The sequence below is a fragment of the Rasamsonia emersonii genome, assembly GCF_000968595.1.
Source record: "Rasamsonia emersonii CBS 393.64 chromosome Unknown ctg1118621760151, whole genome shotgun sequence".
NCBI classification, from domain to species: Eukaryota; Fungi; Ascomycota; class Eurotiomycetes; order Eurotiales; family Trichocomaceae; genus Rasamsonia; species Rasamsonia emersonii.
In genome coordinates, this window is record NW_013563166.1 from 33,665 (window position 1) to 48,420 (window position 14,756).

A 14,756-nucleotide genomic window follows, 5' to 3' on the forward strand; every position below is an offset into this window, starting at 1 on the left:
GTGAATCTTTTCTCCGACGCGTCGGCCGTAAACAAAGAAGCGCGACGGCGTGGCCCGCCATCCCGGGAGCTTGGGCCAGGAACATGAAAAACCATCGGAAGCTCCTACGAGGTAAGACACATAAACCCAAAGCCTTCGCACATCTTTTCACGCGTCAACACGGGCACGAGATGAGATTGAAGCGACTAAGTCTACAGCAGTCTTATCTGTCCCTCAATGTGCTTCGTATCTTGTCGCGTATTCGGCGCTGCACGTCCTGCGCGACCGCGGCATCGGGCCCTTGCAGACTCCCAGATCCCCGAACCCGTCCGAAATAGAAAAAAAAAGATTTCCCATTAAGAAAACCCCGCATGAAGAAAAAAAAACAGATAGCGCGAGTACATGAAACCCGTCATCCCATACCAGAAACCATTTGAGCTAGGAAAAACAAACGAATACAGGACGAAGAAGCGGAAAAAAAAGACACAGAGAGATGAACGCCATTGCATTAATATTGGCAGGGTGGGCTACCCTGGATAGTCTGTCTAGGCGGATTCCTCATCATCATCGGCAGCCTGGCAGAGACGGTCAGTATAAGGCTTGTGCTTGGCCACCGGGAAGGGTCTCGCCTACATTGTAGCTGGCCTTTTCGTCTTCATACCGCTTCTTGTCGGCCTGGGCCTTTTCCTCATAGGGACGGCGCTCCTCGTCGCTCAGAGCCTTCCAGCGCTCACCCAGGATCTTGCCAACTTGGCCTGGAAATCACAGTTAGAGAGCAGCAAGACATCATGGAATGGGAAGACCAACCGAAGGAAATGCCAGGGTTCTGCTCACGGACGGCTTCACGCTGCTCGTTGGCGAAGAACATATAAGCGGAGAGACCACGCTTGGGGGCATTGGGGTCTGCGACACCAGGTTAGTAGGTTGCGGCAGAGTCGGCGTCATTGAGCGACGTACCCTTCTTCTTCTTCTCGACACCGCGAGACTTCGTCTTGCGAGTGGTCTTTTCCTTCGGCATGGTGACTATACAAAGCAGTCAAGTGATTAGCAGTCGATTCCAGCGTGATAGCAAGTCAATTGCCCGTCAAATCAACTGGAGACGTCTATGCGATCCATAAAAACAAAGGGGAAAAGGGGGCAGGATGGGTGGTGGGCAGATGCGCGTCATGGGGGATGCGTCGGGATGGTTGGTGTTGCGGCGCGCGGCTCCAAACATGCATGCGATCGCGTTTCCCAACCAAAGAAACACCAAGAGAGGAAAAGTCAGGAAAAGGAGCCACTCACAAGAAATTAATGCAAATACAGGAAATTAAATGCGAAATTGATTTTAGGGAATTGACTATATGGCAGGAAGCATGGCGCTGGTTAGTGACGGGGCTCGAGGGCTGGGTGCAGATGCGCGACGACGAGAAAGCATTGAGATGAAGAATAATGAAATCATCACGCGTAGAGGAGAGCAAAGACAGAGAAAAAGAAGCAGGAGTGGTGGGAGTTGGGGGGTGGTGGACGGGGGCGAGGATACGGCGCAGGAAGGGAAACGGATGTTTATGAGGGAGCTCACCTATACAGAAGCGCGCAGTACCTGGTTTGTATGGGAGAGTTGTATGGGGAGAACTGGGTGAGAGGGAGAGGGAGGGAGGCGGCGGTAGTAGAAGAAAGAGAGAGCAGAGCGAGCAGCAGCGCAAGAGGGGGCAGCCGCAGCCAGGGCAGCCAGGCCTAGAAGGTAAGGGCTCGCTCGATTACACCGAGAGCCACCTGCTGCCGGGCAAGCGCCGCTGTCACTGGCTGCCGCCGCGACAGAATGGGCGTATGGTGCCGTACCGTACCGTACCGTCACATGGCCAGCGGCCGCCGGCAACGGCCTCTGCAGTGGGTGGGCTGCGCGTCTGGGCAGTCGGCAGCCGCTGGTCTGTATGGCAGAACCACACAATGCCCTTGCCGCACCCGGCGCGTTCTGTCACGTACCATACCAGGCCATTACGTACAGAACCGCCTCTGCGCACAACACGCGCAGCACCGCACACCTCGACCGCCCACTGATGACCGACCAAAACACCCTCGAAGTCGAGCAGGTTCAGCTCTGCCACTGGTATGGCCGCAGGTCCCGTGCCGAGCCTAGGTACGGCTGCCGTCCTGGATACAGAGCACAGAAGCCAGCATCCGCCACAGAATGTACGTTACAGAATCCAGAGCTGGGTGATAGAACACGTCCCCTGCGTCCTCTCACCGGAAGTGCAGTGCATTACGCTGATGCGGTCTGCCCCCAAGTCCTGATCTTAGCATCAGAACGCCTGAGGATTTACGTTTAGGCCGATTTGATGAGGAAAAGGTCTTCTCTCAAAGTGCAATTGGGCCGAGTTACGCTACAGGAGCCCATTTTACGTGATGTACTGTACCGTACCGACTGATACCGCCTGGCCAGGCAGTATGAGCAGAGAACCCGCACCAAAACCAACACCCACGACCAGATTCGCCTGACCTTGTTTCTTTTCTGCTTTTCATTTGGCGCATTCGGCTCATTAAGTAAGATCGTTGGTGCTGGTCCCCCAAAGCCTGGACGGTAGTATGGAGCCTAACGCGGGCCTGCACGCCGTGACCTCCGGCCCCCTCTGGTAAACAATAATAATGTCAATTTAGCAGAGCAGCAGAACTTTATGGCCCTTGGTTGGTAGACACGCAACTCCCCAGGAGGTACTCGTCACACTGATTCCTACCTATCTTGCTCAGAAGCTTCAATATAGTTAATAGTCGGTGGCTCTGCTGCGTAACTTGCACTGCTTGGCTTTTATCTTTTTCTATGGGCGCAGTTCGTCCTTGCTGCTACCAACCTAATCTGCTCGAAGCATATTTCCCCCATCTTCAATAATGCTGAACTATAATTACAATAATGCGACCCTGGGCTAGTTTTATGGTGAGGTAGGCTGAAGAAGCTTGCTGGTCTGAACTTTCGGGCAGTGTAAGACGCAGCACGCCCTGCCCTTCTTCTCTTCGAGTTTGGTCTGGCTTTCCTATCCCAGTTGGAAATCATTAATAATCATGCATTACTTAACTATTGTTATTAACTTACTTTGGTCACTTCTGCCGACAAGTTTTGGGGTGTTAATGCCACACACGTTCCAGCATTCCTTACGCTGGCAGCCAGATCGGAAGAGGCAAGGAAGTACGCAAACAGTCGAGACAGAGTTGGTGTCATTGGCGGCGCGGGCGCTCTCAGTCTTCTCAAGCCTTTCCTTCTAAACTTACCAGATGCCCACTCAGCTTGCTCGAGGCCCAGAAACCTCCGCTAGTGAGTGGATTTCCTGCTCCGTTAATCCTGGTTTCCCTGCATCCATGATAAGACTGTTGAGGTAATTGATCCAAGTCTGAGACCATCGGCACCACCTCAACCGCTCACGCGCTTCTTCTGCCGAGGTTTTGTCCCGACCCACGACGATCTGATACACTAGTAGCACGCGCGACAGGGAGAGGGAAATTTGTCATTATTTTTGGCAGTTTGGGAATCGGAGCTGCAGATCGGACGGCGTGGAGGGACATCAGATTTATGTCACATGCAGGGCCGTAAGCAACCAATTAGGAGCTGCATCCAGAGCCTTGGTAAAGTTGCCCAAGTAACGAAGGCTAGTCTCGTAGGGCTACATATTAGCTGCCCAGGAACGGATTAGAGAGGCTTAGCAAATGAATACTCCTAGATGTCGATTTTCCCGTAGATTAATCAGAAAGAACAAAGGAGGACCGGGGGAATAAATCAATCTATGGGCAAACTGCTGAATTGGTAAATCAAATCACTAGGCTAGATCACCGATATTGAAAAATTTACGAAGCAAAGAGCATAATAATACATATAGTATTATGCTTCAATCCGACTCGTCCAGCACAAGTTTACGGAGCGTGTCATCTCGTGCCCAGTCGACTCCACTGCCCACAATGACAGCACTGACCACGCCTTTGATGACGTCCCACTTGGCCCGGCTCTTCTTGCGGTCTGCTTCAACCTCTTCTATTTGCGCTTTGAGTGTCGCATCGGTGATTTCCTCCCTCCACGAAGACTCCTGCCGCGTCAGATCCAGAAGCTCGCGCACAAGCTCTTGGTTCCTCTTCGTCACGCGCAGATTGTCAACTTCCGCGTTGGACAACGCCTCTAGCGTTGCAGCATGGGCATTTGCCAGGTTCTCGTGGATCAGGGAGAGCAGGTCGCGTCGGTGGATGAGAGGCAGGAGGGCCCTGCAATAGAGACGAGTTAAGACAGACATCCCATTGAGAGAAGATACCATAGCAGTACAAACCTCTCGGCTGGTGACGCGGCTCTCAGGTGAACTGCCTTCAGACTAGGATCGGTCATGAGAACGGTCTCGACCGCCTTCCTCCTGACTGAATATGTAGCTCTGGCTTCTAGAAGCTCGCGTTCCGCGACCCGGAGCTGCTCTTCCACATCTTCGCCGCTGGGCTCCTCCAGATCTAAAGATCGCCGTTAGTCAAGGGACATCGAACCCAAATGATGCGGCTATTGACTCCGTACCTTGCTCGAGCACGGCTTGCTCCAGCTCCAGCTCCTGGATCTGGTCGTAGAGGCGCAGGATCAGCGTCTCCTTATCGGATAACGACAGGGCATCGCGGCGGTCGTCGGCTGCCAGGTCCAGCAGCGCAGACTCGGCGTCGTCGAGGAGGGCCGGATAAGAGGTGCGTTGCGCACCTTCATTGGATGCCATGGACTACGGGTGCCATCCAGAGTCAGCGCGAGGCATCGTGTGATCTCCGCTGCTGGTTCCAGAAGACAGGAAGATGTCATTCCTGGCGCCGCACGCGGGGCGGTCGGCAGCCCCGGTGGGCCTAGCAACAGGCTCGGAAACGCCCGCTAAACCCTAGTTGGCGGGGGAGCTGCGTCAGGTTGCAAGGCACCCGACAGCTTCGTTATCGTCACCGACTTTCAAACTCTCCCAGACCATCGCATCGGACAGCCCTGGGTGGAGTGCTCAGTCTGGGAGACGGCAATGTCGTTGCACATCTACATCGCTCACACGGGTGAGCATTTGCTTGCTGACCCTGTGTCGTTTGCCTCGTATGTCTTCTTCCCTGTGCAGTGATGCTAGGCGCTCTCCGCCGATGGAATGCAAGCTAACGCCATCGCCTGCTGTTCAGCCCAGATGCGCTCCGTTCATGGATCGCTCGCAATACATCCATCTCCCCGCAGAGGCAGATCTTGATGACTGCCCGTGGGAAAAATGTCAAGCTGCAGACGCTGGCTACGGAGGTAGGAACGCTACGAAGGCCCTATCCTTGACACTGGATAGCCTTGGATATTGACCGGCAATAATAGAACGAGATTTTCGTCTACGATAGGCAGTACGTCAGCGAGCCTGGCAATGTTGAGCTCCCGGAAATCCCTCCTCCGCCACCGTTGAAAGTAGACAATCCTCCTGACACCCTTGCGGATCAGAATGACCTCCAAGCATGGCGGAATCTCTACATGGCCAGGAGGACGTGGGCGTTGAGTCTAGCGGATCGTTGCATCCCGATCGACGAGGCCATCCAGGAGCACAACGAGCGAACGGACATCATCCACAGGGCTGTTGGTGTGGCGCTGGAGAATCTCAAGTCTCACGTGGCCAACTTGGAACACAGGTTTCAAGAGGCTCAGGCCTGGGCGAACGATCTCCTCAAGGAACAGAAAGTTGCGCTTGATGGATGGCAACGGGCACTGGAGAAGCTGGAGAGTATTCCGGCGAGGAAGGATTTCTCCTTTCTTGGGCGACCGTCTACGCCAAAGAAGGGTAAAGATCGCTCCACAGGGACGTTACAGGATTTTCTGGACATAGATGAGGTTCGTCGCGCGGCATCGCAAGGAGTAGCCGTGTCCCAGCGTTTCGCCCGTCGAGTAGACGAAGTGGAGAAGGCTGTCAGCAACATCGCATCAGACACTCAGCTTTTGTTGAATCAAGCGCAGCCCCCTCACATCGACAGCGTCGATGGGCTGTTGGAGGAAATTGAGACTCTGGCCAAAAAGATCAGCTCCGACTATGAGCACGTGTTGGGGCTGCCCAACAATCAGAAGACTTTAGCAAGCATTTCCAGAATGGCTCTGGGCCATACTAAAGACCTATTACCCTCGCTGTTAGAGATCAGCCTAGAATTACAAACAGGCCTGGAACAGGCCGTACGTTACCGCAATGCAGCAATGAAGGCCGCGATATCCCATTTGCGGACCGTATCGGCCCTCGAATCGCGCCTCGCGGAAGTGCAGGCACAGATTGCCAACCTTGATGTTGTTGACGGTGACGTTTTTGAAGTCCTCTATGCGGTCTTCCGTATGCCGGTTGTCTACGGTTCCGTGCTGATTGAAGCGGTGCGACGCCGTGAATGGAGTGAGAAGTTGAAAGCAGACTCCCTTACTCTCGCAGAGGAGATGGCCGTGTTTAGGGACGAAGAACAGCGTCGAAGGAGAAAATGGATGAAGAGCACGGGAGATCTGGTGTCGCTCCCTGACGACACTACTCCTGGTCTCGAGATTAATCTACAGGGACAGGAGCGCGAGTGGCCAGACGTGTCTCGCAAGGAGATCGAATCGTATATCGAAACGCTCAAGTCCAAAACTGGAATGACCGCTGTGGTCGAGGAGTTGACTCGTCTCTACGCGGATCTTGACGCTCCGACTCGACAGCAAAGGCGGCGGGCAAAGGCTTTCAAGCATGGCAGTGTTATTGACGTGGGACGCAGCTCGCTCTTAATCCGGGGTGACGATATGGTTCGCAGTTTGAGAGAAGAGAAGGCCAAATTGGAGGAAAAGTTAAAGGGCTCGGAGAGCCGGATCCGCAAGCTCGAGGATCTCCTTCATCGCCAGAGTCACATTACTCGACCTGTTAGCGCTAATTTTGGTTCTGACGTTCCTCCTTCTCCAGCTTCACCGCTTCCCGACCCTCTTTCAAGGCGATCTTCTATATCTTCTAGACGAATGTCATCTAACCAATCTCCGGAAGATAAGGCCCTAATCCAACGGATTGTGACCCTCGAAGCAGAGCTACAGGCCGAGAGAGAAACCGTTCAAAGACTTCAGAGAGAAGCTCATGTCGAGCGTCAGTCCACTACAGACAAGATGCAAGAAGTACAATCGACGAAGGAGGATCTGATCAAGAATCTCGAAGCTAGACAACGAGAATTCGAGGATGAGCGCAGGTTCCTCGAGTCTGAAGCTAAGAATCTCAGAATTCGTGTCGAAGAACTTGAGGAAGAACTTTTTCGCGTCCTTGATCGTCACGATCACGAGAAGCAGGAGGCAGATGAACGTACCCAGAAACTCGAGGAGGCTCGAGCCAACGCTGTGGAAGAGTTGGAGAAGGCAAAGGCTCAGGTCGAAACGCTGCAAAACGACTATTCCTCAGAAAAGAAACGAGCGGACCGTCTAAATGACGAGGTCCAGACTCACAGAGACCGAATTTCGCAACATGAAGTGACGATTTCGGAGCTCCAAAAACAAATTGAAGATCTGAACAGGCAAAAACAGGAGGATCTTAATGTGCTTCAGACAGCGCACGCCCATCTATCACCGGAAGGCGCCGCACCATCCGACTTCGCTGCACTGGTCAAAGCGATCGAAATCCTCTCCGAAGGGTTAGCAATCCATGCAAGAAACTCGGAAGACACTGCTGCAAAGGTAGCCTCTGAAAAGAAGGAGTTAGAAGTGAAGTTACAGCAGTTGGAAGCCGACGCTGAGGGGTTGCGGAAAGTTGTGGAGACACGAGAGTCGGAAGTCTCACAACTCCGCAACGAGCTGTTGCAAGAAAGGTCGCAGATTTCAGTTCTTAAGGCTGAGCTTGGAGAGGAACGGGCACAGCTTCATCAGTTGCGAACGAAGTTTGCAGCTGGGGAAACTGGTTCTGAAGTACTGCGTGAACGCGTTGCGGAGGAGGAGCGGAAGGTGGCCACTTTGTCCCAGAAGCTCATCCAACTAAATGCACAGGCTCACAATGCGGAGGAGGAACTTCGGGAGTGCCAGGACAAGATCCAGGCTCTTCAAGAATCAGAGCAGCGAGCTCTTGCTCTACTGGAGGCCCGTGGATCAAGGGCTCAGGAAATTTCCCGAGAACTTTATGCCCAGGCAGAGAAGCTTGGACGCATGCTGGAACAACTCGGGTTCGCACTTGTCCGACAAGATGATAACATTACTGTCCAGAGAGCCTCCAAGGTCAACAGTTCTTCTGGTGCGGGCGAAAGTCTGACGGCTTCCGGAATCGCCTCCGTGCGACCCGACCCAGCACTGCTGAATTGGATTAATAGTGAAAATCCAGAAGACGAAGCTAGCAAGTTTGCCGGGTTCGTCGAGTCCCTGGCGAAGTTTAATGTTGAGGTCTTTAGCGAAGCAGTGGTCAAGAGGGTGAAGGACATCGAAGTCCTTGCGCGGAAATGGCAAAAGGAAGCACGCGGATATCGGGACAAGTATCATCGTGCCCAGAGTGAAGCTCACGACAAGATCGCGTATCGATCGTTCAAGGAAGGAGACCTGGCCTTGTTCCTCCCGACGCGCAACCAAGCCATTCGGTCCTGGGCCGCTTTCAATGTGGGTGCGCCGCACTACTTCCTGCGTGAGCAGGATGTGCACAAGCTCTCCACTCGAGACTGGTTACTGGCTCGAATCACCAAGGTCGAAGAGCGAGTCGTTGATCTCTCCAGGTCCATGAATGGCGCCAACCCGGATCGCCGCTCGATGGGCGAAGCCAGCGACGGCGCATCCTTTGACGACGAGAATCCGTTTGAATTATCTGATGGCCTCCGCTGGTATCTACTGGACGCCACAGAAGAGAAACCGGGAGCTCCCAGCACTCCAGGCCTAGGCAAGAGCACCGTGGCATCGGCGCATGTTGATGCCAAGGGCAGCATCCGCCTCAAACGCCCGTCGGCCGGTGGAAACGTGGCCAAGACGCTGACCAAGAGCCTGGACAGCCGTCGAAACAGTTCTGCTTCCAAGAAGGGCGCTCCCGCTCCTGCGTTGCCATCTGGCGAGTCCGCTGGGGACAATGTGCAACCCGCCGAGGCGGATAGCGGATCTCAGCCTCGGGAGTCGGCTCCTATCTTTGATGAGGTTCGCCGAGACCTGCTGCGGAGATCTTGAGATCTTCGTCAATTCTGTACGTGGTTCGGAGGTGACTAACAGACCCACAGGCACAGGGCATGGAACGGGAGCACGAGCCTCGATCGCAACAGAACACGCCTGCGTCGCCTTCTTCGGCACGAGCAGAAGCAGAGACTGCCTCTAGCAGTTCATCACCGAGTAAACGGTCGTCACTGAGGATTCGACCATGGGAGAAGCTTTGGTCATTGGATTATCGTCTAGAGAGTGGTAAATAATATAATAATTGACCGAACGAAGAAGGCTGGGGAGAAAGAAGAAAAAAGAGATCAGCTTTGAGAGGCGGAAAATGAATCAATTTCATCACGACTACTGGTTTGGTCTTCCCTCAAGTCGGTAAGACATGATATTGATGATGATGATCTTGATGTTTTCTGACTGTCATGTTGGTCCTTTTTTGGGAGCTTGTCACGCTTGCCTTCTGGTCGGTCTCTTGTGTTCTTTTTTTGTGAGAGATACCCATTTTCTTGTTCTCTTTTTTTGTGTGTTTCATTGGGAATGGCAATGACATTAGAAAGAAACAATGGCTTTTTTCCTTTTTTTTTTTTTGTAGAATCTTGATGATGATAGGTATATAGATAGGGAATAGGAAAGAGAAAAGAAAGTCATCTCTATAATAAGAAGGAACCAACTAATTATTCTCGCATGATGCGTCCGTAAAACGTAAACGTCTATCTATATATAATATATAAAATACATTAAAAAAAAGAACAAGCAGGGGGTCTCGTTTCATTCCTCATTGACCAGGACTCTATCTATGTCAGGTGTATATCTCCTTCCATCCCGCCAACTTCCTGCCAGAAACGAGAGAAATCAACGTTTTCGGCTTCGAACATCTCCTTGGCCTTCAGCATGGCGCTGCGTTGCCGCTCCGGAGTGAAACCGCCCGGCTGGGTGCTCTCGAACTGGATCATTTCGACCCATCGGAAGAAGAGGTCTTCCTTGCCCATTGAGGCCAACTTCTTCCGGAAAGCGAGGATCTTGTCGCGCTGCTGCTCCTTCGCCTTGGACTCCTCGTCGGCGACCCGCCAGATCAGCCAGCCGTCGTCGTCCGTGTGGACCAGCACCGCCGTCCGGAACTCGTCCAGTTGGATGCCCTCGCCCTTCCGGGTCAGGTCGATCAGCCGGTGGGCGCGCACCATGGCGTCGTAGTCCAGATCCCAGTTGGCGTCCACGAGCAAGAAGCCGCTCTTCTTGACCCTCTCGGGGGATACGGCGGGCACGACCTTCTCCCGGACCGTCTTCTCGTCGTCGTAGATCCAGCGGTTGCGCACCAGTTTCTGGCTCCAGGGTTTGCGACTCTGACGGACGACAACCTCCCGGTCCCGGAATCCGATGGCGCGGCGCCATTTCACGGGGCCCCGGATGAATCGGATGGGCCAGCCGAGAAACAATGTGACCAAGAAGTAGTCAATGGCGAACATCACCGTCCGCCGGAGGATGTGGCCCCAGAACTCGTTCCAGGAAATCACCGATGTGTCAACGCTCATGGACGTGGTGAAGCCGAGGGCCGTGGCCACGAGAGCTGGGTAGACGAAGGCGCCCTTGTAGACGCGGTACGCGACGAGCAGGAGGATGGCGGTGTTAAGGAGCACGGGGACAATGAAGAGCTGCTTCTTGAAGTCGGGAGGATGGGTGTCGATATGGATGAGGTAGATCTCCTGGGTGGAGAGCGGCTCGAGGAACGGCTCGAGGATGGAGGGAGCCTTGACGAAGGGAGTGAGAGGTTTTTCGGAGGAGGATGAGTAGGAGGATTTGTCCTTTCCGGACCGTTTCGTGGCTTTGGCCATGTTGATGCTGATTCTGAGTGATCTCCTCTGTTATCCAGCAGAACGGTGGTGCAAAGGCGGTTCAAATGGATATGGGTATAGGTATCCAGGAACGGACTGGATGGTGAAATAAATGCCAGATGGCCAGTGAAACAACAATCAGCAGGAAATCTTCATGGCAAATAGCTGTCTGTCACCTCGAGGAGGAGTGAGCGTAAGAAATGCAGGACCCTGATCCTGCTGTGTCCCTTCGGATGGTCAGTATAGATGTCAACCACAACATGGGCAATGTCACATGCGTGTCGTTATTCCCACCTGCAGTGTTTCAGCCAGTCTGTGCTTTTTGCAAGGCTGTCTTCCTCCTCTGGGTTAATTTGTGAAGAAGAAGCGTCTCAGTAGTTGGTGATGATCTCCACGTGCCAGTTGGGAGGATCGCCAATCGGCGGGCGCTCCGCCCGCTCCAGAACTAAGTTAACTCCGATGTTTGGCAGACTAATCATTATCGCAGAATGATCGCTTGACGCGACTTTGTTTGGTCTCCCCTCCATTCCCTGGAACAGAGGCACAGGCTGTCCCCTCCCGTGAATTCGCTTTGTTCATCATGTTTCTTATGGGTGTTCTCCTCTAGCAATGTCCCCTCCCGACAGCACGACCAACCGTGCCTTTTCTCGTCGCCGCGACGACGAACTGCAACACAACGCCTCCCCTTCGCCTTCTCCCTTTCATCGAGCGCGCCGGAACCGCGGCCTTGACGAGATCGATACCTCACGTATACCCAGCCCGACGTCGAAGAATGGCGCGCGGCCCCGGAGGGCTTTTGGCCAGACCAGGACATTGAAAGGCGCGTTCGAAGCGACGTCGCGCCCCATGACGATGGCGGACGGAGACGACCAAAACACCCCGCCTGTTCCTCCAGCGGGGCGAACTCCAAGTCCCCGGAGCAGGCGACAACGCAATCTTTCTGTGCCGTCGCCCTTGGCGGAGGTCACCAGTCCTCCCCCGGGAGAGCTGCTGGAGACGTACCGGCGGATCAACGATGCAGATGATTTGGCGGATTTGGTTTCGCAGGATGAGATGGACCTGCCATCGGATCCCTCACGACGGCGAGAAAGAGGAGGAGGGCTACGACGTCTGTCGCCAGTGATAGACCAGGGTCAGGAGGAAGACGAAGACAACTTTGGTCCCGGTCTGAGTTTCCTGGACGACGTCACGGATGACTCGATGCGCAAGAAACTGGCGAACCACGTGCGAGACGAGGAGCGCCTGAAACGCGTCGTGTCCAGAGAGTCTCCGGTCTTCAGCAAGGCCAAAGTCGGTTCCAAAGCCGCCCTGTCTGCGGAGAATCTGCAACGGCGCTACCGGGAACGTGAACAGGAACAAGAAGAGGAGGTGGAGGATTCTGATGATGGTCCAAAGCCTGGGCTCAACGTTCCCAAGAGCTGGGCTAGCCGGTCAAGAAGCCATCGAGCGTGGTTGGATAGCATCACGCGAAAGAATGGGAACACTCCACGAGAACGGGAATCCAAGCGCTCCGTAGAGCGAGAGGTGGATGCTGATATCGACTTTACTGCCCGCTCACTCCAGGTTTCCAACAGTCCACCCGTGCGACAGAATCTGAAAGACCGTGAGAAGGACGCAGAGAGTACCACTAGGACGGCGAGTCCCAGAAATGATCCGATAAAAAGTGAGCTGCAGGAGAGCCAGCCTTCTACGGAAGGTGAAGCAATCCCCAACACGCCGATCGTGGTCTACAAGGCTTCGCCTAAGGACAAACCACCCAAGCCCCGGAGTGATTCGCGCGAACTCCTTCGCAAACTGGCTCGAGCCGAAAGTCCCAGTCAAAGCAGCACACCGGAGCAACCAAAGCCTCCAGAGAAAAATACACTCCCCGACAAGACACCCGTCGTCATCGGAGCGTGGGTGGATACTCCTATGACGGAACGAGCAGCCGAGTCGACAGAAGACTTATCGAGGGAGATTGACTCTCCGAGCAAGCCTGGTCCTAAATCGAACGCCGTCTCCGCAACAATTTCTACTGATACTACGCCTCCCGAGAGCAATAACAATAGCTCTCTGGTTCCTTCATTGCAATTACCGGATAAAAAACCTGAAACGGAGCCCAAGCCACAGCCTAAGCCAGAGACCAAGCCGGAAGTAAAGACAGAGAAACCGAAGCCAGAACTGGTCAAGCCCAAGCTGCCCAAGAGCGCCTTGGAGATGGTTATTGAGGACGCCAAAGTGAACGGGAACCCGCTCGTACTGGGGGATGACACCATCAATTCCCTCCAAGAGATCTTGGACGGCGAAGACAAGCACGCTTCACCCGGAAGTGAAAGTGAGAATGCTGTTGCCGAATCCAAGAGAGAGAGTGATGATGCCGTCGCTGGGATAGATGCAACGGATTCTGAGCTCGCACAGCATCAGACGGAGACGGAGACGCAGAGGCAGCCGGCAGAAAAGGACACTGAATCGCTCGACCGAATGAACTCGAAGCTGCAATCCCTCATCCACAGTATCCACGATGCCAGAACGGGGCTTGACGGGCTCGAGCAGCACATCTCGCCCGGGGGCAATGCCGACTCAAAACAGCGAGAAGGACACTGCGAGACGTGCGGCGCCCACGACGACGGACGCGTCTACGTTTCTATTCCTCTGCCACGACTATGGCGCCGAGATCCCGTCTCGCAACGCATCCACCTCACCTACCAAGGCTGGGGTCTCCTTTCCGTTATCATCTGGTACATATCCGAGAGCACGATGTGCGACTACTACTGCCATCCCACCGTCGCCGAGGTGTGTGACGGCTACTGCCTGAGGCCGGACGCGCCGCGATTCCCCTTCACGATCCCGACCATGCTCTGGCGCTGGTCGCACCTGTCGGTCATCCTCTCGCCATTGTGGACGATCGTCGTCGCGCTCTTTCGCCTGCTGGCGCAACTACTAGGGTTATGGGATGGGTACGTCGACGAGATTCCAGCGCTGGCCGACACGCCGATCGGCAGTAATAGTTATTATCATTATGGCGGCGGAATCCTCCCCCCTAAGATAGTGACAACTACTGCTGCTGCTGCTACTTCTCCTTCCACACCGACCATCCTCCAAAATATGGTCCCAGACAGAAGCGGTAGTAATAGTGGCGGTAAAGGTGAAAGATGGTACGGGGACGGGGATGATGGCCTTACCATGGATAATGACGAAATATTGTAACCCTAGCCCTAGTTCCCTTTTTTTTTAAAAAAAATGAATTAATGAAAACTACCTAGCAAGCTTTGACCTTTTTTTTTCTTTTAATTTTTTATTGCATTTCCCGGCGACAGAGGCTGAAAACACTTTTTTTTGTCCATTAATGAGATGATATCTCCCCATGGGGTTTTTCTTTTCGAGGGCATGGATGTCTTATCTCAGAGAAAGGGTTGGTATAATAGGACGGCGAAAAGGGAGTCTTCTTTTTCTTTTTCTTTTTCTTTTTCTTTTTTTTTTTGCCCCTATCTTTCTTGTACTTTTCTTTCTATGGGTTAATAGGGTTAACAGGTAGAGGTGAATGCATGCAATGAAATGACTGAATGGATGGTATGGGCATGGATGCAGTCAGTTAGTCAGTCAGTTAGCTGGATTGGTTGGTTCTTCTATTGTTTATTTTATTTTATTTCATTTGCATTTTCTCTTCTTTTCGTCTACCTACTTACCTAGGTCTAATCTACAATGAGCGACCCTAATGACGTGAAGTGAAATTATCGATTAAACAAAACTTTTTTCTTTATCGAGAGGTAAACTTGTTGATATGTCTGATAGATGATATAGTAATACAGGACTAGAACTCTATATATGTGGATATAGATAGATATACAAGGATTACAGTTACAGTATTCATGCATACGACAAGCCGGGGT

The 14,756-nt window shown here is 53.3% G+C and overlaps 6 protein-coding genes across 6 annotated transcripts; 2 read left to right on the forward strand and 4 right to left on the reverse strand.

The window, feature by feature from the left end:
- Positions 1-567: 567 nt before the first annotated feature.
- T310_4668 (Nonhistone chromosomal protein 6B) lies at positions 568-997 on the reverse strand (the record flags this gene model as incomplete). Its single annotated transcript, XM_013472450.1, has 3 exons — positions 568-734; positions 787-882; positions 937-997. 3 exons carry the CDS (start codon positions 995-997, stop codon positions 568-570), a joined length of 324 nt encoding a protein of 107 aa, XP_013327904.1.
- Positions 998-1,540: 543 nt separating this feature from the next.
- Positions 1,541-2,499, reverse strand: T310_4669 (uncharacterized protein; the record flags this gene model as incomplete). Its single annotated transcript, XM_013472451.1, has 3 exons — positions 1,541-1,933; positions 1,965-2,112; positions 2,381-2,499. The coding sequence occupies 3 exons, from the start codon at positions 2,497-2,499 to the stop codon at positions 1,541-1,543; spliced, it is 660 nt and encodes a 219-aa protein (XP_013327905.1).
- Positions 2,500-3,833: 1,334 nt separating this feature from the next.
- Positions 3,834-4,685, reverse strand: T310_4670 (uncharacterized protein; the record flags this gene model as incomplete). Its single annotated transcript, XM_013472452.1, has 3 exons — positions 3,834-4,200; positions 4,263-4,434; positions 4,496-4,685. 3 exons carry the CDS (start codon positions 4,683-4,685, stop codon positions 3,834-3,836), a joined length of 729 nt encoding a protein of 242 aa, XP_013327906.1.
- A 494-nt stretch (positions 4,686-5,179) lies between these two features.
- Positions 5,180-9,315, forward strand: T310_4671 (Taz1-interacting factor 1 (TAF1); the record flags this gene model as incomplete). The annotated part of the gene is made up of 3 exons (XM_013472453.1): positions 5,180-5,227; positions 5,294-9,049; positions 9,130-9,315. 3 exons carry the CDS (start codon positions 5,180-5,182, stop codon positions 9,313-9,315), a joined length of 3,990 nt encoding a protein of 1,329 aa, XP_013327907.1.
- Positions 9,316-9,852: 537 nt separating this feature from the next.
- On the reverse strand, positions 9,853-10,887 carry T310_4672 (uncharacterized protein; the record flags this gene model as incomplete). The annotated part of the gene is made up of 1 exon (XM_013472454.1): positions 9,853-10,887. One exon carries the CDS (start codon positions 10,885-10,887, stop codon positions 9,853-9,855), a length of 1,035 nt encoding a protein of 344 aa, XP_013327908.1.
- A 609-nt stretch (positions 10,888-11,496) lies between these two features.
- On the forward strand, positions 11,497-14,073 carry T310_4673 (uncharacterized protein; the record flags this gene model as incomplete). Its single annotated transcript, XM_013472455.1, has 1 exon — positions 11,497-14,073. The coding sequence occupies one exon, from the start codon at positions 11,497-11,499 to the stop codon at positions 14,071-14,073; it is 2,577 nt and encodes an 858-aa protein (XP_013327909.1).
- Between the last annotated feature and the right edge of the window lie 683 nt (positions 14,074-14,756).